This window comes from Macadamia integrifolia, chromosome 7 (assembly GCF_013358625.1).
Source record: "Macadamia integrifolia cultivar HAES 741 chromosome 7, SCU_Mint_v3, whole genome shotgun sequence".
In the NCBI taxonomy this organism is placed as follows: Eukaryota; Viridiplantae; Streptophyta; class Magnoliopsida; order Proteales; family Proteaceae; genus Macadamia; species Macadamia integrifolia.
Genome location: NC_056563.1, coordinates 29,902,452 through 29,926,632, shown reverse-complemented (window position 1 = coordinate 29,926,632; position 24,181 = coordinate 29,902,452). Strand labels below are relative to the sequence as shown.

The following is a 24,181-nucleotide window of genomic DNA, read 5'->3' as shown; positions in this document are numbered from 1 at the left end:
TGCCATTTGGTTGCAAGGGAAATTAAAGTGAAGGAAAGTAAAATTTTCAAATCTAAATTTTTTTTTTAATTTAATTTTTTAAATGCAAAGGATTTGAACAAAATAAAGTAAAATTTAATAATCAAATATGGAATGATATAGAGTTAATGATATTATCATGTGGGCTAATATTCATTTTTTTCTAAATTGAGGGGCGATAAAACAAGCGGTGGGGTTTTCCAAATTCCCATGTTGTTGTTAGGAACAAATATTTGAACTCATTTAATTTTGGTCATACATCTGAATCTCATGGTTTTATCCCATTGGAAACGTTTGCCTTTTTTTTTTCCTTTTAAGATCGAGTGTTCCTCAAGCCATGGTGAAGGAAATCCTCCTTCAACGATGACCATCACTGTCAAGACACCTATATAGATCTCATTTAGAAATTCCCTTTATTAATAGGCAAAAGTTAATTAGGATGGCGGTCTTAATAAGCTTATCAAGATGAGTCATCAAATTATCACCATATATTTGGATGACATGATAATTTTGACAGTTGGATAAATAGATCCCTACTCAATCAAATAATCTCCCATGGCAAATTCGCATAACAAATTTCAAGACCCAATGCAATCAAATATTTTCTCATGTATTTGCATGCATCCTTGTAATTTTAGCCATAAGTATAAGCTGTTGTACCTCCTTCAAGTCTCTAGATTTGCCCATTTGACAAACTCGTTTAGATTCAAACTTGACACATAGACTAGGATCCTTGAGATCTATCTTTCACAAAATTGAGCCTTTTGATCTATGATATGGCAAAAACTTAGGCAATCCTAATAAGCTTATTAGGACCGTCCGTCCTAAGTACCTTTAACATTTTCTACTATTTATCGTATAGAAAGAAGAGGAAAGAACCTAATTCATTCCATTGTGAAACATCATATTCAACTCCATTGTGGAACATAAATTTATTTAATCTCCTAAACAATAAGGCAAGAAAAGCATATTTCAATGTGGATGAAGCACTATCTTAAGGAATCATGAAAAGGTATCATTTGGCTCTAATTTAGTAATTGCATATTTCAATGTGGAGGAAGAATTATTTAAGCACTCATAAGAAAGGGTAACAACTGGCTCTGATCTAGGAACAACCATATCAAATGAATTATTTGTCTCTACTTAAAAGAGTAAAAAAATAATAAAAAGGAATTGTTTTGAGAGTGGGCAACCCACAAGCAAATAAAGTGAATAAATAACAAATCTATTGGTATCTTAATTTTCTATTTTTGTAAGAACAATACATATTTTTAAAATGAAATAAAATACTATTATCTTACATATATATTCAAAAAATATAATATATAATTTTTCATAATAATATAATAATAAATCACTTTAAAGTATGTATCATTTTTAATAATGATATAATAATAAATCATTTTTAGAGGTTGTTTGACAATCATCTTTTTACTCTTAAATTTAGAAAACTACCCTTTTCGTCCAATCCCACCGGCCAACCCAAAAAAAACAAAAAACGTAGAAAAAAAAAAAAAATCCATCCATACATGAAAAAGAGGAAACCTGACTGTCCCATCATCTCATTTATTGGGATCGAAGGTGAGTCCTACCCTCATCTGCAGTAGACACTGTCAGAGTGAACAACAACGCTAGTGGAAACAGACAGAGTCCACAGAAGTTGCCATCAACAAGTACTCCTCCTTGCTCTTTCATCTTAACCCACACATACCACAATGTCATTGACTTGGTATTCTGCTTCATCCTTTAAGCCCATCTTCCTTAATCCCTACCGATATCATCAAACACCAAACCCCACTCAATTCATCATCAATCCTCCATTGAGGGTTCCATTTTTCAATACCAGTGCTCTTCCGTTTTTCCCACCCAGAATGCATTATTTCCCAATTTCAACTGCGCCATTGACAAAAAGAGACTGAACAGAAGAGAAAGCACTTGGTACTACTTCCAGAAGCCCCAGTGGGCATTCAACTCACCTCAATTACTTCTTTACCACGAATACTTGCTTGTGGGTAGGCTCTCTTCTCGGTGTTGAAGTATCCAACAATATTATATGGAAAGTGGCCACTGCCTTGGGCGAATCGTCGACTGCCCTTTCATGTGAGCTCAAGCTTTCTTCCTTTTTTTTTTTTTTTTCTGTTACCCACCTGGAAAATTCTCTTTTCGTTTGTCTATCTTCTAGATTTATATGGTATATGGTTATTCCTTATTCCTTAATGCGTCGTCTCCTTATTCCAGAACGAATTGACGTTTTCCTTTTTACTCCACCATGATTTTTCCCATTTGAGGTGAGTCTGTATTAAAGGATACTGTACTCTTTCCTTTTCTCTTTTGGCTTTCTTGCTTGTCGGTTTAGCTCTCAACTGAACCATAACCACCCCTACTCCGTGGCCTCCCAGCCTGGAAATCAGAGGCTCAGAGCATTTAGGCTTTTGGGCTCTTTTATTTCCTTGCTAGTTTTGTATCATGTGCTGAATAGACTTGTTTTCATTTCCCAATTCCCGCTTAATATTTCTCTTTTTGTTTTCTTCTCTCTCTCTCTCTTAAACTAAATTGAGGATTTCTTGCTTTGGTTTTAGTTATTCAAATTTTCTGGTGTGGTGGATCTTGATAATCCATGAATTTATTATATAATGATGTATAGTTTAGTGTCTTATTATTTTACCTTCTTCTTGGATTAGTTTCATGGGCCCCTGGAAACAAAGCAAATCCTTTGTGTTCTTCCTCATATAATCACTATGAGCGGGCTTTGGATTCCACTTCTCTTGGTTCTCCATTTTGGAGTGTTCTCAGATGGGCTTTCAAGACCTGTTGTTGTGAACATTGGATCTATTTTCAGTTTTGGTAGCATAAATGGGAAAGTCGCAAAAATTGCCATGCTGGCTGCAGTAGAAGATGTGAATTCTGATCCCAATTTTCTTGGTGGAAGCAAACTACAACTTTCTTTACATGATTCCAACTTCAGTGGATTTCTAGGAATCATAGGAGGTAGGTCCTGTTCTTCTATTGATTGTTTGTTTACTTTGAGAGTGTCTTTATTTTTCCCCCTCTCCTTTTTGTTCTCTCTCAAGGCAATATCTTGTTATGGTTCAAATCTGTTTGATATGATTTTTTTTTTTTTTTCATTATTCTAATAGTTATGCATTCAATTCCATTACTGATCACAGCTTTAAAATACATGGAGACCGATACTGTAGCCATCATTGGCCCTCAGACTGCAATAATGGCCCATGTAATCTCTCATCTTGCAAATGAACTCCAAGTCCCGCTTCTGTCATTCACCGCTCTAGATCCCACTCTCTCTGCTCTTCAGTACCCCTTCTTCGTTCAGACAGCACCCAATGATTTTTTCCAGATGACCGCAATCGCAGATATGGTAAGCTACTATGGTTGGAGGGATGTCATTGCAGTCTACACCGATGATGATAATGGGCGCAATGGTATAGCTACATTATGTGATAAACTTGCAGAAAGGCGCTGTAAGATCTCTTACAAGGCAGCCCTTCCTCCTGACACTGTAGCAACTCGAACTGATATTCAAAATGTTCTGATTCCGTTGTTAGTACTGGAGTCAAGAGTAATCGTTTTACACAGTTACAACAGATCAGGTCAAATGGTCTTTGATGTTGCTCACTCCCTTGGAATGATGAGTAGTGGGTATGCTTGGATAGCTACTTCTTGGCTCTCTTCTACTTTAGACTCTATAGCTCCCCTCCCTCCAGCAACCAGTGAGACAATCCAAGGAGTTCTCACATTGCGTCCACACACACCAGATTCAGAAAAGAAAAAAGCCTTTATCTCAAGATGGAGCCAACTGAGTGGTGGCTCTATAGGGTTGAATCCTTATGGTCTTTATGCCTATGATACTGTATGGATAATTGCCCATGCAATCAAGGCTTTCTTTGAGCAGGGTCGGACCATTTCATTCTCAAATGATTCAAGGTTAACTAATGTTGTATTAAAAGGTACTTTGAAACTCAATGAAATGAGCATATTTGATGGTGGGTGGCAGTTCCTTGACAATATATTGCATACCAACATGATGGGTCTTACAGGACCACTTCGGTTTAATCCAGATAGATCTCTCATCCATCCTGCATATGATGTCATTAATGTAATTGGAACTGGGTTTCGGCAGATTGGGTACTGGTCTAATTATTCAGGGTTATCTGTTGTGCCTCCGGAAACACTCTACATGAAGCCACCCAACCGATCAAGTTCAAGCCAACAACTATACACTGCAGTTTGGCCTGGGCAGACCGCAACGAAGCCTCGTGGATGGGTTTTCCCAGACAATGGAAGGCAGTTGAGAATTGGGGTTCCTAATCGAGTTAGTTATTGGCAATATGTCTCTCTAACAAATGGTAGCAATACGGTTCAAGGTTACTGCATAGATGTATTCACTGCTGCTCTAAGCCTGCTGCCTTATGGTGTTCCATATAAATTCATTCCATTTGGAGATGGTATTAAGAATCCGAACTACAATGAGCTTGTGAATTCAATAACAACAGATGTGAGTGTACTTTCATCTTTTCTCAACATCAAAAGGATGCTGGTAGTTATATATTATTTTTTCATTTGGTAATTTTGTCTCTACAGGTCTTCGATGCTGTTGTGGGTGACGTTGCTATTATCACAAACAGAACAAAAGTTGTGGATTTTACTCAGCCATATATTGAATCAGGACTAGTTGTAGTGGTCCCACTTGGAAAGTTGAACTCCAGTGCATGGGCTTTCCTGAGGCCATTCACTCCAATGATGTGGGCTGTCACAGCAGCCTTTTTCCTTGTTGTGGGTGCGGTTGTTTGGATTCTTGAACACAGAATAAATGATGATTTTCGAGGGTCACCTAAGCAACAGATCGTTACGCTTCTGTGGTATGTATTTATTCAACTGTTTCTGTTGAATCAAAATATTTCCTATATCCTCAGTTATTGGACTATTAGAACAGTGGTCTATGTTGTAGAATGATCATATGAAACAAATTTTATGAGATAAAAAATACTTGAGGAAAAAGTTGTCACAGCTTGGAAAGCTAAAGAGTGTCTCTAGTCCAGCATCAAGTCTTGCCACGTGGAAATGGCAATTCTGACTGTATGGATATCTAAGAAATAGTCTCGATTAGCCACATTGTCATAGTTCAGTCAAGTTCAATCATACACCTAGTGGCATGTTCAACCATCTATCCCCCCCCCCTGGGGCCCTTCAGAAAAGTCCCTTTTTGTCACTAAAGTTTCACTAGTTCACCACTTGGCCAACTCCATTTTGACTGAAATTTTGCATGGGAGCAGGGTCCTTTGGGGTCTACCTGTCCATAAAATTTCAGCTCTATTCTATCTGCCACGTTGTGGCAAATATTATTACCACACTAGAAAAAAACCATTTTTTCCCCCTTATTTTTAATTCAGTTTAAAATAATTTTTGTAACAATATCAAAGACTAGAACCAGTAACCAAACAAGAGAAAGAAAAGAAGTTGAGACTCTTAAAGAAAACTGCAGAATTGTTGGTCTAGCAGTCCCCCTCTGCATCAATATACAATTCTCCAAAATACAAAATAAAAAGAAAGTTTGGAAGGCTAATGATACGAGAGAGAGGGGGAGAAAATATGAGAAAGAGAGAAAATAGAGGAGATAAAGTGGGTAAATAAGGGTTTTGGCTAATTAGGAGGCAGCCGCCCTCTTGGCTTTATGGAAGAAGCCTGACCTCTTTTCTCTTAAGACAGAAATTGTATGAACCGATTTATCCAACTCCCTTCCTACTTCAAAATTCATCAAATAAATACACGTACAATTGTGGTTATCACAACTACCCACTTCCCACTCCTGTAACTTCTCCTACAATTTCTAATAACTAATTAAATACTTCCCACTATTAATAAACTAAATATAACCGACCACGAATTTACACTAATTACAACTGACATAATAAAACATAAAGTGAAGTGGATAAAGCTAGTTTGTCTGGACACGTATTAGCTAGACACTTCCATATTACAGTAGTTTCCTAAATACAATAGAAGACTGGCTAGGAAATAACATAAAGCAAAATAACTACCAACTAGCCTAGACACATAAAGATATGTACCCCCACACAGTACATATGGGCCATTTTCAACAATTTTGTTTTGTGCACCTGAAATTGAATTAGGGGATCATTTTCTTGTGTATTTTTTGGATTTTCTAATCCCCTTTTCTGCAGATAGGGAGCCTTCATTGGAGATGGTCCTAATTCTCATAAAGCATATTGATTGACTGGCATGCTCTCTTTCCCTCTCTTTTTGGCTAACTATGAGTCCATAATTCCACAGATTCAAATGCTAAAAACCATTATATCTGTAGTGCTTACCTCAATTACCAAACCAGCATAAGATAAATTGCAGATCGAAACTAATAAGTGGGGTAAGATAGCTGTAAAGAAGGTTAATTGTTCATTTCTTTTTAGATATGATGATTTTGTATAAAAGGAAACATCCTGGTGTTGTTTATGTCTGCCCAACTTCATGCAGTCTACGTTTTCCATTGACCACATGTCAGGATTTTGATGTGCCCTTTGTCTCCTCAATGTGCAGGTTTAGCTTTTCAACTTGGTTCTTTGCCCACAGTAAGTTAAGCTACACTGATGGTTTTTCTTTTGGGCAAGGAGTTTCCTGACAACACAATCAATTAATCAAGCCCCCCCCCCCTCTTCTGCAGGAGAGAACACTATCAGCACCCTTGGTCGCTTGGTGCTTATCATATGGCTGTTTGTGGTTCTAATAATCAACTCAAGCTACACTGCAAGTCTGACTTCAATCCTCACTGTGCAACGACTGTCTTCACCCGTCAAAGGAATTGAAAGCTTGATAACAAGCACGGAGCCAATTGGATTCCAAGTTGGATCTTTCGCTGAAAACTACTTGAATGAAGAACTAAATATTCCTAAATCTCGACTTATTGCCCTTGGTTCACCAGAAGCCTATGCTACGGCCCTTGAGAGGGGGACTGTTGCTGCTATTGTTGATGAAAGGCCATATATAGATGTCTTCCTTTCAAGCTACTGCAAGTTCTCAGTTGTTGGCCAAGAATTTACCAAAAGCGGGTGGGGATTTGTAAGTGTCTACTTAACAAGAGCACTCCAATTTTCTTCCATGAATTATCATCTTTGATGCATGGTTGCAAACATTTCCTGATAGACAATTAAATCTTGATTTTGATGATTGACCCTCGATGGTGAATCTGAAAGGGCCTCCAATAAATTGGCTGAATGACTCTCATTTATCAATTATGTTGGAAGCATCTCAACTTAACAAGTCAGTACTAACTCAACCAAGATACTGAACTTCTAACTTTGATATTATCATACTTATGTCTATGTTCGCAAGAAATACTTGGATACCAAAAGGAAGAAAATTGATACAGTTGTATAGTTTGAAAAAAAAAAGTGTTACAGAAACCTTATGTGGAAAATTTCAACATTATTCTTTTGAAACTTTTATATACTTTACTGTCTAATTTTTGCATTATTTTTTTTCTTCTATTAAACTGCAGTGAAATTGGCCCCTTTAGGTGTAATTTTCATCACTCTAGTACTTGCATAGACATGTTGAAGCATCAGACATTGTGATAACATTTCCAGCTATGTTTGTTTCAAGTTTCAACCACCACCCCCAACTAACCCCAATTCTAACCCCCAAGGGAAGGGGAAAAAACCTTGGTCATACCCACACGCTCAAAATAATTCTTGTATTTGTTTCTGACTGGAGCAATATCAGCATCCAAGGTAATATAAGCTAAATTCAACCAAGTTGGCTCGTATTTGTCACTGTCCTTGGTTTAAAAAACCATTTTAGTATTTCTTCAGTTAACATCGTTGATGCTTCATGACATATTGAACTTTTCCTTGAACTTCTTGTTTTATTTTAGGCATTTCCAAGGGACTCTCCCCTAGCCATTGACCTATCCACTGCCATTCTTCGACTGTCGGAGAGTGGTGATCTTCAAAGGATCCATGACAAGTGGCTGACAGGACAAGCTTGTAGTTCAGAGGCGGAGATCCAATCAGATCGGCTTCAGTTGAGGAGCTTCTCTGGTCTCTTTCTCATATGTGGCATTGCATGTTTTGTTGCACTGTTTATATACTTCATGTCAATGATACGACAGTTCAGCAGACAGTTTTCTGAAGAATCCCATTCTTCTGGTTCTGGTAGCTCACGATCTGCACGCCTTCAAAGGTTTCTATCATTTGTCGATGAAAAGAAAAAGGAACCAAAGAGCAGATCCAAGAGAAAACAAATGGAGAAAACATCAAGTGTAAGTAGTGAGCAAGATGAACAAAGGAATGGATCCAAGAGAAAGGAAACAGACAGCGATATTTCGGGCTACAATTTTGCGTAATTAATTAGCTGTTCCATCCTTACTGTATAAATAAATTTCTCACAAGTCAGTTGATCCTTTGTTTGATACACTTCTCATATATTGTAAAATCTAGATTAAGTTCTTCCCTTCCTGTTTCTGGGGGTTAACTTTCAGCTGTTTGAGGTACTTGGATGTCCTTCAAGGCTGGACTTTATTTTCTACTGTAACATTGGAGATGTACAGTAACAAAGAAGTTTTCAATATCTAAACATCTTGTCAATACTATGTTTTATGATTCAGTGATACAGTCTATGTAGTTCTCTTATTCATCTGCTTTGGTTTAGCTTGAATCCTATTTTAAATAATAGAAACCAGCAAGAGTCTTCTAAAAGATTGTTAGAAATCAATCAAAGACCCATTTATGTCTAGTGATCATACAGTTCAGGCGCCTTTAGATATTAGCCTTGGCATCAGCTCATCAAAAGTGTAATTCAGCCCCCGGCGTGTAAATGTTTCTTGAATATCATCTACAGCTAATTTAACTTTCTTAAAAGCAACATCAACATTGGGAAAAACACAGACTTCAACCTTGCTTTGAGCCTATTCAGTTTTTGGGATAAAATAAATATAGGAGAAGCGACTATAACAGACTCCCAAGATGTCATTATTTGCAGAAAATCATCATGGTCCATCCAAAATTTATGAATCTGTTGTAAAAATAATGTAATTATTTTGTATTTATTACCTCAATGTTACTTTTCTTTTTGTTTTTAATAAAAAACAACGAAACTTATCTTTCTTGAGGTAATTTCTCGCCCTTCTACTAAGAATATCTCTCACTTTATTTTGGTTTGACTAACTTAATTTTACTACTAACATGCCATCCCCATTAGTAGTCTTACTAAGGACCTAAACTATAAAGTAACATTTTTTCCTTCCTATTGCATTTTTAGGATCTAATAATGGGGAAGACGATTGAATGTGATATTTCAACCGTTACTTTCTCTCTGATTCTTAAGGTAAACATGCATGGTGGGTGAAGTGTGTGTGTGTGTGTTTATTTTTTGCTAACAACGGGAATCCAGGTCTTTGTCCTGACTAGTCTCGTGGGTTATACCGGGGTTGAATGAGAACCATTCAACTTTCACTGAAAGCAGTGAAGAGCACTAAACACCCCCGTGTGAGTGATCCCAAGGAGATAAGAGGAGTCGAACTCATAACCACACTCTTCCTGAGGCGAAGATCCCTTGCCAACTCGGCTACCCCCTTGGGGTTGCATGATGGGTGAAGTGGATTCAATTGGGGTTGTCCTTAGTCCCCCCTCTTAGTCCCTCTCTACCATTCAAAAATTTGTTGATAAAATATTTCATTCATTATTTGAATAATAAGAAATGACTTAAAAAGAAAAAAAAAAATATATTATTTTTTATCTTTAAAAATTTTCATTTGTATGTTACATACATATGATAATACATAATATGAAACAAATATTACAAATATTAAAAATAACATCAGAATTTTTTGTCCACTTTTTAATTTATAAACGAATAATTCCCAAATTTAAATTTGATTATCTCCATATTTTGTACGAAATCATTGAATTAATAAAACGAATTATTCCAAATAGTTCTTTATTATCAATAAGTTTACATTCCTAACAGTATCTTGGAGAACAAAACCGTTTGATACGATAGATGTGAATCAATATTTACAATAATACATATCGGTCCGATACTGATACCTAAAATCATGGGCACCCTTTTTAGAGACACGCTTTGTCAATCACTCGGGTTCAGCCGTTCAGACTTCAGATCCTGGTTTCAATAATCGGGAATTGGATCAGTGAATTAATTAAGATTAAACCCGGCGATTCTACCCCGCATATAAATAGCTTAGATTCCATACAGAATGCAGAGTATCGGCCTCAAAGTTTAAAGTCACGAAACCTGCAAGCGACTCCATCGTCTCAAGCTGGACGAAGACCATCATCACTGTTGTCGCTCGAACCTGCAGGTATGCTCTCTCTGCTCTCGCTTTGCTCTCTCTGCTCTCGCTTTCTCTCCCGCTGCTTGTCTGTCCCTCTCTTTCTCGCACGCTCGTTGTCTCCGTTTTTCCTAGGGTTAAAACAGGAATGTAGGGGTTTAATTCAGCCTTGGTAAGTATATTGTCTATCGCTTAAAGTGATTCTACCAAAAAAAAAAAAAAAAAAGGATTCAGCCTTGATAAGTGTTAAAACTTAGACAAATATTGGGTCTCAGTTTGAGAGAAGATTCGAATTTAGGGAATCTGGGTTAGAGGAAGACACTAAAACCCACCACGAAAACCCTAACCTATCAGTTCTATCATTTTTTTGATCGAGGATCTGACTCTCGCACAGCCGAAGTGCCGAACCCAAAGACCTGCTCGGGCTCCTCATTGCACAGTCCCTTTCCCTCCCTCCCAGCGGCGAGCAGGGGGACCAACGCTTCTTTCCCTTCCAGAGCAGCGGCGACAGGAGGGAAGCAGCAAGCCAGTGACCTGCGGAAAAAAAAGGTTAACGGCCTGAACTCCCCTCCCCCTCCCCCTCCCCCTCCATCTCTCCTTCACTCATTTATTTGTCGTCTCATACACAGAGACAATGTGCAATGTGCTTAAGCTCAGCTACCCTGACCTCCTAATTTCTAGATTTCAGTGCACAAAACCCAATACCCCTCTGTAAGCGCGGGAATCTCACGGGTCAATGCAATGTGGGAATGCATATTTACCAACAAGTGAATCACCATTTAACAACAATGTAGCACCGAAATTTTGAATAGGCCGATCTTTGGTTTGTTGATATGAGTATATGACTGCGATGATATGACTTTGATAAATGTGTCTACAATTTTCATTCGTCCTTACCTAGTTAGGCTGCTAATTTGATTCATTCACTATTATTCTTAACATTCCACGATTTAAATAGATTATATTCTCTATTATTTTCTGATTAATGATTATGTAAAGGACATGTCTAACATACGTATAGTGCTTTTCTGATTAATGGTTGTCTATTATTTGTGTGATGGGAATGTTATTGAACTGGTTCATTTGGTATAGTTGATTATGATATTGGAATGGATAGTTTGATTGTAATATTATGTAAGGGCGTGAAATTATTGAGAAATGTTAGGAAAAAGGTTAAGTTTTGGGAACATGTACAACAACTTGATATGAGCCATTTCAAATGCAATTGTTGTGTACTTGATTTCTTTGGTTGCCTTACTTGAGTGAAGACTCATTTGGCTCGCATGACTGGCCATGATGTTCAATTTTGTTCTAAAGTCCCTGATCACGTCCAAGATGAAGCTAGTGTAGAATTAAGTTTGAGTGCATCTAAGAAGAGAAAGATTGATATTGTAGAAAGTGGAATTGGTTCCTCTTCCCTTGGTAGAGGAGCATTCATCAAACCACAATGGTAGATATGGTAGTTCTAAAAGACAAGAAGACACAAGAAGGATAACATTTTTTATTTTGTTAAGAATTAAAATTCCTTTAATGTTATTCAAATAGTCTTTTATTGTTTACCAAAAAAAAAAAGTCTTTTATTGTGACTATGAGAGGTGCATGTGAGTATGATCCGGGTTTTGTTCTCCTTAGTTAATCTACTCTTCGTACCTCTTTGGACCCTGAAGCAACGACAAAGGTCACGGAGTATGTGAGCAACATAAAGACAACATAGGATACCACAAGTTGCACGATTATGTTTGATTCTTGGACTAACCTAAAGACTACGTCTCGGGTCAATGTGATAACTTACTCTCGTAGGGCGTTGTCTTTGTGAAATGTATTGAATGTTGTTCAAATAGGCGCTGTGTTTGTGAAATGTATTGAATGTTATTCAAATAGAATAACTATTGGATTTTTTTTTTAGAGAAATTTCTAATGTCAGTGAAATGCTTGGACAACAAAATGTTGTGCAATTCATTTCAAATAATGGTGCTAACTATAACTATTGTGGTGATATGTTGATTGGAAAATGAACTCACACACACACACACACATATAGGACAGATTGTGTTGCACATGGGGGTAATTTTCTATTGAAAGATATTCACCGGCATGTTAGATGGGTGATGAATGTTATTGATGATGGGAAATATGTAGTGGATTATATGCATAGGCACACAACTTTTATAGCTTTGATGAGGCAATTCACCAATGATAAAAAGATTAAGCACAGCCTTGTAAGACAAGGTTTGCTACTACTTTTTTTATGCTTCAATATCTCATCGCAGTTGAAAATTGAGAGTTTTAGTTGCATCTCCTGATTGGAGATGCTTTCATTGCAGTAGGGCTGAAATAGCAATGCAAACTGTGATGACAATTCAATTTGATTTATTTTGGGACGGGGTAAAGGAGGTTGTTGCTTTCATGGATCCACTCATTCAAGTTTCTTCGCCTTGTTGATTCAGATGGTTCTATTGCAGATTAGTAATATGAAGTGATTGTTAGGGTGGAAGAAAAATTTAGGAATTAATGGAGAACGATGGAGTGGAGTACTTAACCATCATGGACTTCTTTAATAGTAGGTTGGAAAGTAATATAATCATGTGCTTGCTAAAGCTCTAAATCCTTCTTCTATGTTTGATGGTTGACTTATTATTGAGACATCTAGACTTGTTCTCTAATGTGTTAGTTGTTTTCTCCACCCAACCTCTCTGAGCTCTCAAAATTCCACTGTGTTCCCTTTTTTTTCTTCCGCAATTGTTCTGGAATTGCAACCAATCCTCTGTTGATTAGATTTCCTATGTGGTGGTAACTAAAACACATCCTCTGTTCTGAGCTTCCATTGGATGGTAGGAAAGTTTTTCAGTACCAAGATTTATTGAATGAATAACATATTGTCATTGGAGATTTCTAACAATATCTTACTATAGAATAAAATTAACACAACATGAGCATACCTTGTTTCCTAGTCCCCAATTTATGTCTCCAACCATATAGTCCTTTGTCAAGTTGATGATTTAGTGAGACTATGAACTGTAGTAATTTCAAAAATCTTATCTTTCCATTTGTGTTGCAGTGATTTGGCGGCGCAAATTCATCAATCTGTTATAGTTCTATTGAATATCGATCTCCAACGAGTTATAATGGAGATTAATTTGGGAAAACTTCCATTTGATCTTGATTTTCATCCTTTGAGTCCACTTGTCAGCGCAGGTCTGATCAGTGGTGACCTACACCTGTAAGTAAAACGAGAAAAGTCTCATTTACTTGTCATTTGTGGTTATATTGATTGAGTTTCTGAAAAACATATTGAATTCATGCTGGATCAGGTATCGTTATGCTACAGATTCGCAGCCGCAAAGGTAAACTGAAGCATTTATCTGATTATGGGTCTAATTGGTTTTATAGCAACTTCATCACATCCAGTGTGCCTTTATTTATGCAGACAAGCAGTGTTCTGTGCTTTCTATTGGTCTTGCAATGGTTTGGTTTGATAAAAGTCAGGCTCTTATTTTGTATGTTTGCTCCTTATACCCATTCTTTTAGGTTGTTGGAAATTCATGCACACTCTGAATCATGTAGAGCTGTTCGATTCATCGATGGAGGCCGTGGTATTGCTATTTGGATTTCTGTTATTTATTTGTTCAACTTTGAAACTATATATATTAATTCATTCATTCACAAGTAATCTATTTCTCACAGCACTCTAGGTTTAAAACCATTTTTATGTGCATTTGTAACTAACTTAAATTTGTTTTGGATGGGATGTATGCATTCAGTGATTCTGACTGGATCTCCAGATTGCTCAATTCTGGCCACAGATGTGGAAACCGGTTCTACCATTGCTCGTCTAAAAGAGGCCCATGGGTTTGTTTTTTGATATCCTACCAAGTTGCCTTCCGTTTCTTCCTTGTTCGGCACTTTCCACTTGATCCTTTGTCTGCTCAGCTGCGTGAAAATTGATAATGATGTGTTTTCCTCATGAACAGTGCTGCTGTAAATCGCTTGGAAAATCTGACGGAGACTACTATTGCATCAGGAGATGATGAGGGTTGTATTAAGGTGCCTTGCATTAATTATATCACAATTTTCATTTTGTTATGAATAACGTATAAAGGGTACCTTAAATTAGTCATATATCTATTTTCCTTTTGTTATGAATTTATGTATTTGAAAATATATTTCTTGATTAGTATGTTTGTTTTCCCCCTTTTGCTTAGAAAGTTATCGGTTTAGATGTGGTCATATGAGATGTAACTATTACAAAAATAAGTGCATTCAATGGAACTTAGGAATGGCACCAATAGGTGACAAGATGGGGGATGGCAACATTAGGGATAATCCATTGAGATGGTTTGGCCACGTGGAATGGTGACCAATAAATCCTCTGGTGTGAATGTCTGATTCATTGTGAATTGGAGGTGTTAAAAGTAAAAGTGGAAGGCCGAAAATGACTTGGTTAAACTGATAATAAAGTACATTGTTTATGAGATAATAAAATATATCGACCTAGGATTTATCAAAAACAAAAATGCTTCTTCCTAGAAGAGTGGAATGTTGGAACAGATCTGTGTAGCTGACCTCTGGTAGTTGCTATAAATATAAAGTGAGTGGAATTAGTGACTATTTTAATTTAAATTTGTTTAAAATAGGAACTATTTAAATTATATGTACCATGTACTAGTGGAGATTGGTCAAGATTGCGTTGTAGGGTTTTGTTATTATATCTTATTTTGTTATCTCAATTTTCTTTATCCAGGTTTGGGATACTCGACAACGTTCCTGTTGTAACTCCTTCAATGCCCATGAAGAATACATTTCTGACATGACCTTTGCCTCTGATTCAATGAAACTTTTGGGAACAAGGTAAATGATGCTCTATGGAATTTTCTCCAATGATGATGATTCTGTTAAATCAGTGATCAATATTGTACTTGCAGTTTTATTTTTCTAGTTGATTTTTGGTGAAACCAATTTTTGGTGGGAAATATATTTTGCTTGTTCAGTGAGTTGTTAATTAATTTGTTTGAATTCTAATGTTACCATTAGCCACATGCCCAGCTGTGTGTTGTCCATTGGGTTAATTGACCGAATTGTGAAACTAAATAAATAATTAAGTCTAAAAGTTCCCAACCATAAAAATGTAGCATGTTTCTGAGTATATGGAGTAGTTTTCAAGTTGACATAGATGGTGGCTGCTGATTCTGTGCTTCTTCACTTCAAAATTTGAGGTTGCGGTTTTATCAATCATGGGCAATTGATGTGGTAGCGGAAAGAAATTCCATGATCCGATTGATTGTTCATTACAGACTAACGGATTGAGATTGGAGTTTGGAAGCATAATATTAGAGGAAAATGAATTATTTCAGTCTCTTATGTTTTGGGTCTATTTTTTGGAAGGTTAAAATTCATCCCTTCAGTGGGGAGGATTTGGTGCCATTCAAAATCTTATTTAATCACCTTTCTAATGGCATCAAGATTATATGAATTTCAAGCTATGTTTTGAAATTTATGATCGATTTACTGGTAGGATGTCAAATCTGTGACAGGATTCCTGTTTTAGTTAGTCTAATAGATTAGGAGTTCCATTTAAACTTCATTCTTAAATTAGTATCTTTACTTCTTTAAGGAAGGGGTCAAGCACAAATGAGTGTGGCTAATTTGCAATTAGTCATGGTAGGAAATATTTTTCTCTGTGTCAGCTAGTCAAGCACATGTAGGGACTTGGGAACCTATATAAAGCATTGTAACTGCCTAACCTGCATATTTTGGGTGGCATTATTTTGTATTTGCTTATGGTTAAGAGAATGTGATGCAGGAGCATATGGGGCACACAAGCACTGGCAGCATGTTTCTGGCGTTTTATGTTATGGCCTTAGATTGTGTTTATTTATTTATATATTTTTTTACCGTTGCTATTGTCCTACCATTTTAAATGTTTGTTTATGTACCTGTTACTATTGCCCTACGGTTTCTTTTAAAAGTCATGTGATTGTCATGTGACTAAAGTTGAGGGTAAACTAGTCCATTTACATCATTAGGGCAACAACACTTGGGATGGGCAGCTAATATAAAATAAATTAGGGTGTTATTGTAAGGGGACTCTTATGTTCAGGGAAGTTGAAGAAAGGAGGATGTGCTATTCTTGGATCCAGCAAACCTTAGAAGCACTAGTTGATTTTTTTTGGATGGGTGGCTTTAATTAAAAGGATGTGTGTTCTTGTTTCCATTCTGAAAGTCCTGCTAAAGGTGCATTCTAGACCTAGACCAGCACTAGCAGAGAAGGTTTATGTGGTTGTGTTCTGTCAGAATGGATCTCTTCCAAGTCTTCTGGTGGTCAAACCCTAGCTTTGTTCCTCATGCACAAGCCTCTTTCCTTTTTTCTCTTTCTTCTTCAATTCTTTATGCTCAAGTTTGCAGATTGAATTGGACCTCTCACTGGAAGGTTTGTAAGATGTGCTTGCATCGGGAAGTGTCCTACAAATCATAGGTTTGGTGTTTGTCTTCCTTGATGCAGAATGGTTGATTGCTGTGCACTTCTGATTGAAACTAATCTTTAGTTATTACCATGCTGAATTTGGACAAGTTGATGTCAACTTATTCTTTGGACAACTATCACATGCATATGATGTAATTATTTGCAAAATAATGTCTATAATGTCTAAGATAAAGTCTAAGACTGTTTGCTTTGATTGCTTAGTGGGGATGGGACTCTATCTGTATGCAATCTTAGAAGAAATAAGGTTAGTTATTTATTTTGCTCTATAATTCTAATGGAATTTATATGATGCATTCCTTTTTCCTTTTCTATCTTTTGATTTTTGAATCTGCTTCATTTCTTAAATGCTAATCATAGGTGCAAACTCGATCTGAGTTCTCTGAAGATGAGCTGCTGTCAGTAGTTCTTATGAAGGTATATACTTATTTTCTGTCAACTTGAAATACTTGGATTTTTTCCCCCTGATTCTGTTGTGTGCTGCATAAACATATGAACTAAACATTCACCCGTATACGTCAACTGGCAACATGTAATTATTTTTCTCCTTGCAATTTTGTAATTGTTTTTAATTAATTGCTGTTTGAATAAATCTTTGTATGCAATTATTAGGTTCTGAATTTGTAATATCTTACTTAAGTATATGTTACCACAAATTTGTTGCTCCATGCGTCTTCTCAGAGTAGGGAAAAAAAATTTATTGCCCCAAGTGAGATATTCCTTCTGGAAGGGATAGTGCTAAGAAACTGGTGAAGTGTGTGTGTGTATAGGAATCCAACTTATTTTAAGATGGGTTTGGTCTTTTAGATACGTCAGTGAGGTTTGAAAATCTGGAATAGTTCCAAACTAGGAGGTGTCTTTGTGTGTGTGGCATGGCCGCATGGGTATCAGCAATGTTCCTGAAGTCGGGAGACTTCTTCATGTTATAATATCTTTTGATTAGTAGTGAAAATTGTGAAAGAGGACATGGAAAGGGAAGGGTGATAAAGAAAAATATATGCTATGATTAAATACTTCTCTTCTTTCATGGTATACCTCTTATAAGTAGGGTTTTTTGTTTTGTTTTTTAAATAGAATGGTCGCAAAGTTATATGTGGAACTCAGTCTGGATCTTTATTACTCTATTCTTGGGGACATTTCAAGGATTGCAGGTATGCTACTCTGAACAGTGCTGATATACTTCTGCTTAGTTTTATTAAGAAATTATATATTGCATCTATCCATTGTAGTGATTGTTAAGAAGCCATTTCGACTTTCAATGATCATCTGGGAAGATGCTTAAATCTCTTGTTTTTGGATTTTAGTGACCGATTCATCAAACTTTGTCCAAACTCTGTTGATGCACTGCTGAAGGTGATTGAGCTTTTCCATTCTTTTCTTCTGTTACATTTCTAGACCTGTGCTTTCAAGAGAATAACGAGTATTGTGCTTATGTGTCAGCTTGATGAAGATAGGGTTATTACAGGGTCAGAGAATGGACTCATCAGGTGAGAATATTTCTTGTGTGGAAAGTAAAGGGAGAGGAAGAAGCTGCTGTTGCTGGCGTGTGGCCTGCATGCAGGCAGGTGGAAATTGCCATTTATGTGGTTCTGCTGGATTTTGATTAAGACCAATCTTCCTATATGTTGGGCATGTATATGACACTTATATAGTGAGATTAATATCCTCTTTTTTCTCTCATTATTTAATATCCTAAATCCTAATTCATGTACAGCTTGGTAGGCATCTTACCCAACCAAGTAATTCAACCGGTGGCTGAGCATTCGGAATATCCTGTTGAGCGCCTTGGTATGATAACTGATCTCTTTCTCTTTTTTTGTGGAAAATCTGAGGCACCCATTTCCTATGCAGAGCAGTTTCTCACTGCCCATACAGGGTGGATCATTTGTCCTGCTGCTTAGTAGATCTTGATTGAAAATTTGATATATTTCTGTGATTTTAAAGACCTGATCTGCATACTACCACTTCTATTAAGTATTAATGCCAAAGAATTTGATAATTAGACAGTTTGGATCATTTTCACAGGTCGATTTCTGCTCTAATAGGTCTTCCTTGTGGGGTATCCGTCTGAAAATTGGGTAGTTTTCCTGTGTTGGTCTTGTGGAAGTTTTATGCATGATACTGTATTTTCTACGTATATATCAGGCCCCTAGATCTTCTGTTTTTGGGTTTGTAGCTCGGACTGGGCCTCAGCATTTAGGCTGTGGTCTGCAGTCTGAAAGAATCAACTGCTACATCTGCTGGTCTGAGCTAGAATAATTCCCCAGAAACATATACCTTTGGACATTTCAGTTGGTGGTCTCAATGTGCTACTGTCTTGTCCTACGCTTTGTGAAAACACAGATTTGTACCAAGAAACTTATAAAGGGTAGAACTAAAGAAATGCTGAGCTTTATTTGTGCCTAACTTATTATTTGATTTTGCAGCTTTTTCTTGTGATAGGAAGTTTCTGGGCAGTATTTCACATGATCAAATGTTGAAGGTGTGTGGATGCCCCTCTCTCTCTCTGTTCCCGAATCAGGCTGTTTTACTTGAATAAAGGCCTTTGGTGGTGTTCACATATATTGAAAATGTGAAAGGGCAGTTTGACAGTTTTTATAGTGCAAAATATAATATCAACGACTAATTTTAAACAATTGGATATCAAGGATTTTGCTTGGAAATCTAATAGTTTACCAAAAAAAAAAAAATAATAAAATACCAAAAGGGGGCACAACCAGGGTTTGGGGTGTCAGGAGAGGTCATGTGAAAATCATACACAAAGGTAAAAATTCATTGCAACACTTCCCCCACTCCAACCGCCACCACCCACCCCCCCCCCCCAAAAAAAAAAAAAAACAAAAAAAACCCAGAAAAAAGGAAAAGGAAAGGGAAAAAGTAGAGGGAAATATGTGAGCATTCCAATGATCAGATAGAATAAATCAAGTCTGCTCATGGAAACACTGGAAAACTTTACCAGATGAAATGACTCCTCTAATGACGTGCCAATCAGTGAGACTGTTTTCCAATAACTCTGAATACTCTTTTATTATATCTGGTTTTTGGTCTTGCTGGCTTTCCATTAGTTGTACACCTTGTAATGTTGAAATCCTCTCCATAGTGTAGGGGCTTCCTGCATTTCCCTGATGTGATTTTTTTCTTAACTTGAACTGTTTAAGCAGGTAGGAAGCATGATGCAGCCAGACAATTCTAGTCTAATCTCTAATGTGCCCCACTGTTATTAAAATTTTTATTTTCATAGACAATTCTAAGGCTTGGGTCTTATAATTCTACCCATTACAAATAAAACCCAAAGAATTACTAGCCCATGCCCCATAGATATTAAAATAGGACCTATTTTTTTCTTCCCATTCCCTTTTATTTGGATTTTAATTGTTTGAGTGGGTCCACAAGCAATTTGTAATGGTTTTTGAACCCTGGTCCCGCATAAAATAGGCTCTTAGGCATTTGATTGTGGACAACAAGCTCTTTTGTAGGGACTGCTGCTTTTGGATTTTAAGTTTCTTCTAGATTTATCTGAAAATGCTGAAGTTCCCTTTGTGATCCTTGAACCCTAATTGGAAGAGTTTGAACTCCTCTTTGGGAGTTCGACTAAAAGATTTTTGAATTTTGGGATCCATGACTGTAAATGGTAGGCTTTGATACCAAAATTGATGCAGCCAGGCAATCTTTAACTAATCTCTAATGTTCCCCACCACTAACTAATATATTTATTTTCGTATATCCCCGCTTGGCCTAATAATTCAGCGCAGTACAAACAAAACCCAAAGAATTAAAAATCCATATCCCACAGATATTAAAATAAGTAAATTTTTTGGACTGTCCTTGTTCAAATTATTATCAGAAACAAAAAAAGAGAGAAATACTCGTGGCAGGATGAGGACCAGAGCTTATTTCTGGCTTGTGGTTCATGTTTTGAGCTCATTTCTGGTCCACAACTTAAACCACTTGTTCAGTAGTTGGCTCAGCCAAATCATGGGCTAATCTTTAGGGATTTATTTTCTTATTTTATTTATTATTCAGTCTTGTAGTCGGGCTTGGGTACTCTTAACTACTCATTAATTCCAGACCTGATTGAGTCTCAGTTTCTTATTTTATTTCACTTTTGTAGTTAAGGGAACTCCATCTCAGCTCACGCAATAAGGGATTCCTTTATTTTGGTTTTATTATTTCCTTTTTATAGTGTGTTTAATCAAGTAGTCAGTTATGAAAGAATGTAACGGCTCTACGGCCCCATACAATTTGAGTAATGAAGGAAGCTTAGCCTTTTCGGTTGTGTGCTGATTTAGACCTCCCTACTGTGATGATTCAGTAGGCTCCCTGGTGGTGATTTTTAAACACATATCCTCCTTTTCTTCTTTTATTATTATTCTATTCGAAGAATCATGTCAGTTCTGAACGTTCTAGTTCCTGTGCACTTCTCTCTTCTAGTTACTGATTCTTCTTTTAATACATTGCTGTTCTAATTTTCTGAATAACATGATTGATAAATTCTTGACCCATTGCTAATTTCAAGTTGATGTTTCCCCATTTAATTAGAAGAATCCTATCTCAAGTCTACTAGCTTCAAATGTTCGTTTTTGGTTTGATTTTGGAGATCTGATTTCTGTTTCATATTGGTTTTTACTGATCATTACTGCTGGTAAATCATACTCTGATTTCTGTTTTATGATCAGTATTTTATTGATATCAATTCTGGTTCTGTTCCTGATTTTCCAATTTCTTTGTTCGACTTCATTATCTTGATATCTGGCTGTTGGATCACTTTCCACTCATTGTTATATTCTGTGCTTAGAATAGGATACTTGACTAGGAGATTAGTCAGATCAGGCCTACCTTTGTTTTGAAATTTCTCTTGAAATATGATTTTGGTGCCTGAATTTCCTGCGATTCCTTAATTTTGCAATACCCATTAGGTGGTTAATTTTGTAAAGTGAATCCCTATTTCGGTAATCTTGTAATACCCCTCCCCCCTTTTATTTCTTTGTGCAAGCTAGTATTGGAACACGGAAGTTATGATGTCATCTCTCCTCTTACCTCAAACTGTTACCAGAGATTGAATTTAGTAATATTTTGCTAGTTGGTTATATGTATTTTGTTGCATGTAGCTCTGGGATTTGGATGAGTTATTGGAAGGTGGAGCAAATAATCTGCAGAGTGAGGCTTTTGTCGCTGACAGTGACAGTGATGAGATGGATGTGGATATTAAAACCACTCAAAAATCCTCCAAAGGTGTGTCAAATATCTTCACTTGTCAGAAAAGTGATAATTCATTGTTATGCTGTATTTGTGGATACCTGCTATTTGAGATGAATACCATTTAGATACCTGCTATTTTAGATGAATGCTGTTAAGATTTGCAGCCTCTCAACTGGGGCAGAAATATATAAAATCCTGCTTGTATTTTGCAGGGTCGAAGAAGAAAAACGCAAACAAAGGACATGCTTCTAATGATGCATCCAGTAGTTTCTTTATGGATTTGTAGTGAAATGTCGGGATTAGTGCTTTCCTATCAATTTATTCTTGCCGCTGTGAAAAGGAATTCTCATATTAGGGATACCATAGGTCATCAATCGATAAAAATTTTGACAGTTAGTGAGTTCCAATAGCTATTGAACTCTTGGGAGTCAGTTGAGGGGGATGATACAGCCAAGCTCTGCTGGATGATGCTCTAATTTCAGACATGTAGAACCATGTAGTCTATTCACATGGTAAGTTTCATCCCTGAGCTTTTGCTTACATGGACCGTCAAGTTTTTTAGCCTGGAAAGTTTTCCTTTGGGAAGTGACATTATTAGTGAGTGATTGCTTGGCTCCCTCTCCTATTCTGTTTATTTCTGCATTTCACTTTCTCGGTTTTGGTTGGAACGTTGGGAATGAGGTTTTTTTTTCCTTTTTTTTTCTTTTTTTGCGGCCATTTCTGTCGATGTCTTGGAGAGATGCTTTGTAGTTTTATTTTTTGTTTGGTATATGAGCTTTGCCCTGGGATTTTAAATTTTGCAGCTATTTCCTCAATTCCAACAATAGAACAGTGCTCGACTTGGTGAATACAAGTAGCCTTTGTTCTAATGTAGATAGAATGTTTGTATAAATTGTTTCTCCCCTTTTGAGTCTTTAAGGGGGGAAATGCCTGGGAATCGTTTCTCTATTTTAATTTACAATCTTCCTGCATAATATTGTGGGCCCTACAATGTAGACAACATCATGGTTATCGTGTGGCAAAGAAAGAAGCCAAGGGGAAAGGTGGTGGCAGTATCATCACAATTGGAGGGTACATCTGTCTATTGCATCCATGGAGGGTAAAGCTTCCTGATCAGTGATGGAACGCTGCAGTGGTAATCCAGTTGCCACTTGGCAAAGATATGGGCGGAGGGCCTTTTGGTCTATTAATACACAATATTTCAGCCAACCCAATCTGCCATGTGGCATTTGTTGTGTGCAGACGAGGTAGGGTTGCATGGTCTTTTGTCAACTAGGAACCTCACAAACCACCTATTGTACATCGGAACAAATGGAACCCTTGTGTTTTTTAAAGAAATTCTTGCTTCTTTCAGCTGTAACTGAAGTAGAAGGACCAGTAAGTAAAATGAACATTCAGATTAATCAAAGATCTAGATTTCAATACAATCATAAATCATACGCTACAGTGATACACAAGCAGTCCATCTCTTCAATATTCACGACATTTATGTCGAATTCTATTTCATCCAATTGACCTTCAAATGCGATGATAGAGCGTCATATATCCTCCAAATGGAGAATTCCATCGTCAAAGAGAGCCCAGCTTCTTCTTTATTGGTGGACCTGTTCCGTTTTGGGGTGTTGTGAAACTGGTAGAAAAACCGGAAGGAACACCAAAACCAAATACTGGACCAAAACTGATACAAAAACGGTTATAAAATTGAAAAAAAAAAAATATATATATATATATATATATATTTATATAAGCCAAAGCAAATATTCTCTTATCAGATCGGTTTTGATTCATCCAGAAGACCGGTTCAATCGAACTGAACTGACCTTTTGACACCGCTAACTTTAGTGCTATACTTGATTTTTGAGTGCTTGTTAGCTTACTACGTTTTCACTATTACCTGTGCTCTCAGAGTTATCTAAACACGACAACCGTATCATCTTCCCCACAATTGGAGGAGGGCCTTTGTAGATATGTGATGCCGTTCTCCGTGTTCTTATTGATGTGGCATGGTTTGACATGGAGCCTGAGAGTTTTTTTTTTTTTTTAATTATTATTATTTTATCTCCTTTGATCATGTGGGTCCCCTATTTATTATGACAGAAAAATGCCTGTTATTTTTTCCCCATTTTTGTTTACTATCTTCAGCACAACAATGTGGGGCCCACAACAAC

At 36.8% G+C, this 24,181-nt stretch overlaps 2 protein-coding genes across 6 annotated transcripts; both read left to right on the top strand.

Moving 5' to 3' along the window:
• Positions 1 to 1,616: 1,616 nt before the first annotated feature.
• On the top strand, positions 1,617 to 8,633 carry LOC122083785 (glutamate receptor 3.2-like). Of its 5 annotated transcripts, none has more exons than XR_006141719.1 (8): positions 1,617 to 2,118; positions 2,700 to 3,006; positions 3,186 to 4,531; positions 4,618 to 4,895; positions 6,589 to 6,620; positions 6,713 to 7,107; positions 7,547 to 7,778; positions 7,922 to 8,062. XR_006141719.1 is itself a non-coding variant. In XM_042651680.1 (8 exons), exons 3-8 carry the CDS (start codon positions 2,757 to 2,759, stop codon positions 8,390 to 8,392), a joined length of 2,772 nt encoding a protein of 923 aa, XP_042507614.1. In that variant the 5' UTR covers positions 1,619 to 2,118; positions 2,257 to 2,306; positions 2,700 to 2,756; the 3' UTR covers positions 8,393 to 8,633. The 5 variants fall into 5 exon arrangements, 4 of the variants coding, with proteins under 4 accessions (XP_042507614.1, XP_042507611.1, XP_042507615.1 ...); XM_042651680.1 differs by lacking the exon at positions 7,547 to 7,778 and adding an exon at positions 2,257 to 2,306 and having other exon boundaries at positions 1,619 to 2,118; positions 7,922 to 8,633; XM_042651677.1 differs by lacking the exon at positions 7,547 to 7,778 and having other exon boundaries at positions 1,619 to 2,118; positions 7,922 to 8,633.
• Positions 8,634 to 10,210: 1,577 nt separating this feature from the next.
• Positions 10,211 to 22,815, top strand: LOC122083786 (WD repeat-containing protein 55). The gene is made up of 16 exons (XM_042651682.1): positions 10,211 to 10,366; positions 13,395 to 13,556; positions 13,648 to 13,680; positions 13,865 to 13,929; positions 14,098 to 14,185; positions 14,308 to 14,380; positions 15,078 to 15,184; positions 17,019 to 17,061; positions 17,175 to 17,231; positions 17,889 to 17,965; positions 18,119 to 18,167; positions 18,255 to 18,301; positions 18,529 to 18,602; positions 19,241 to 19,296; positions 21,923 to 22,046; positions 22,226 to 22,815. The coding sequence occupies exons 2-16, from the start codon at positions 13,462 to 13,464 to the stop codon at positions 22,297 to 22,299; spliced, it is 1,062 nt and encodes a 353-aa protein (XP_042507616.1). The 5' UTR covers positions 10,211 to 10,366; positions 13,395 to 13,461; the 3' UTR covers positions 22,300 to 22,815.
• Positions 22,816 to 24,181: the final 1,366 nt, after the last annotated feature.

Bases quoted from the DNA above. Each gene is read 5' to 3' on its own strand.
- LOC122083785 (XM_042651677.1), top strand. From the start codon at position 2,757: ATGAGCGGGCTTTGGATTCCACTTCTCTTGGTTCTCCATTTTGGAGTG. The intron at 4,896-6,588 runs GTATGTATTTAT...CTCAATGTGCAG, and splicing joins CAGATCGTTACGCTTCTGTG to GTTTAGCTTTTCAACTTGGT. The intron at 7,108-7,921 runs GTAAGTGTCTAC...GTTTTATTTTAG, and splicing joins CCAAAAGCGGGTGGGGATTT to GCATTTCCAAGGGACTCTCC.
- LOC122083786 (XM_042651682.1), top strand. From the start codon at position 13,462: ATGGAGATTAATTTGGGAAAACTTCCATTTGATCTTGATTTTCATCCT. The intron at 13,930-14,097 runs GTATTGCTATTT...GTATGCATTCAG, and splicing joins ATTCATCGATGGAGGCCGTG to TGATTCTGACTGGATCTCCA. The intron at 14,186-14,307 runs GTTTGTTTTTTG...CCTCATGAACAG, and splicing joins CGTCTAAAAGAGGCCCATGG to TGCTGCTGTAAATCGCTTGG.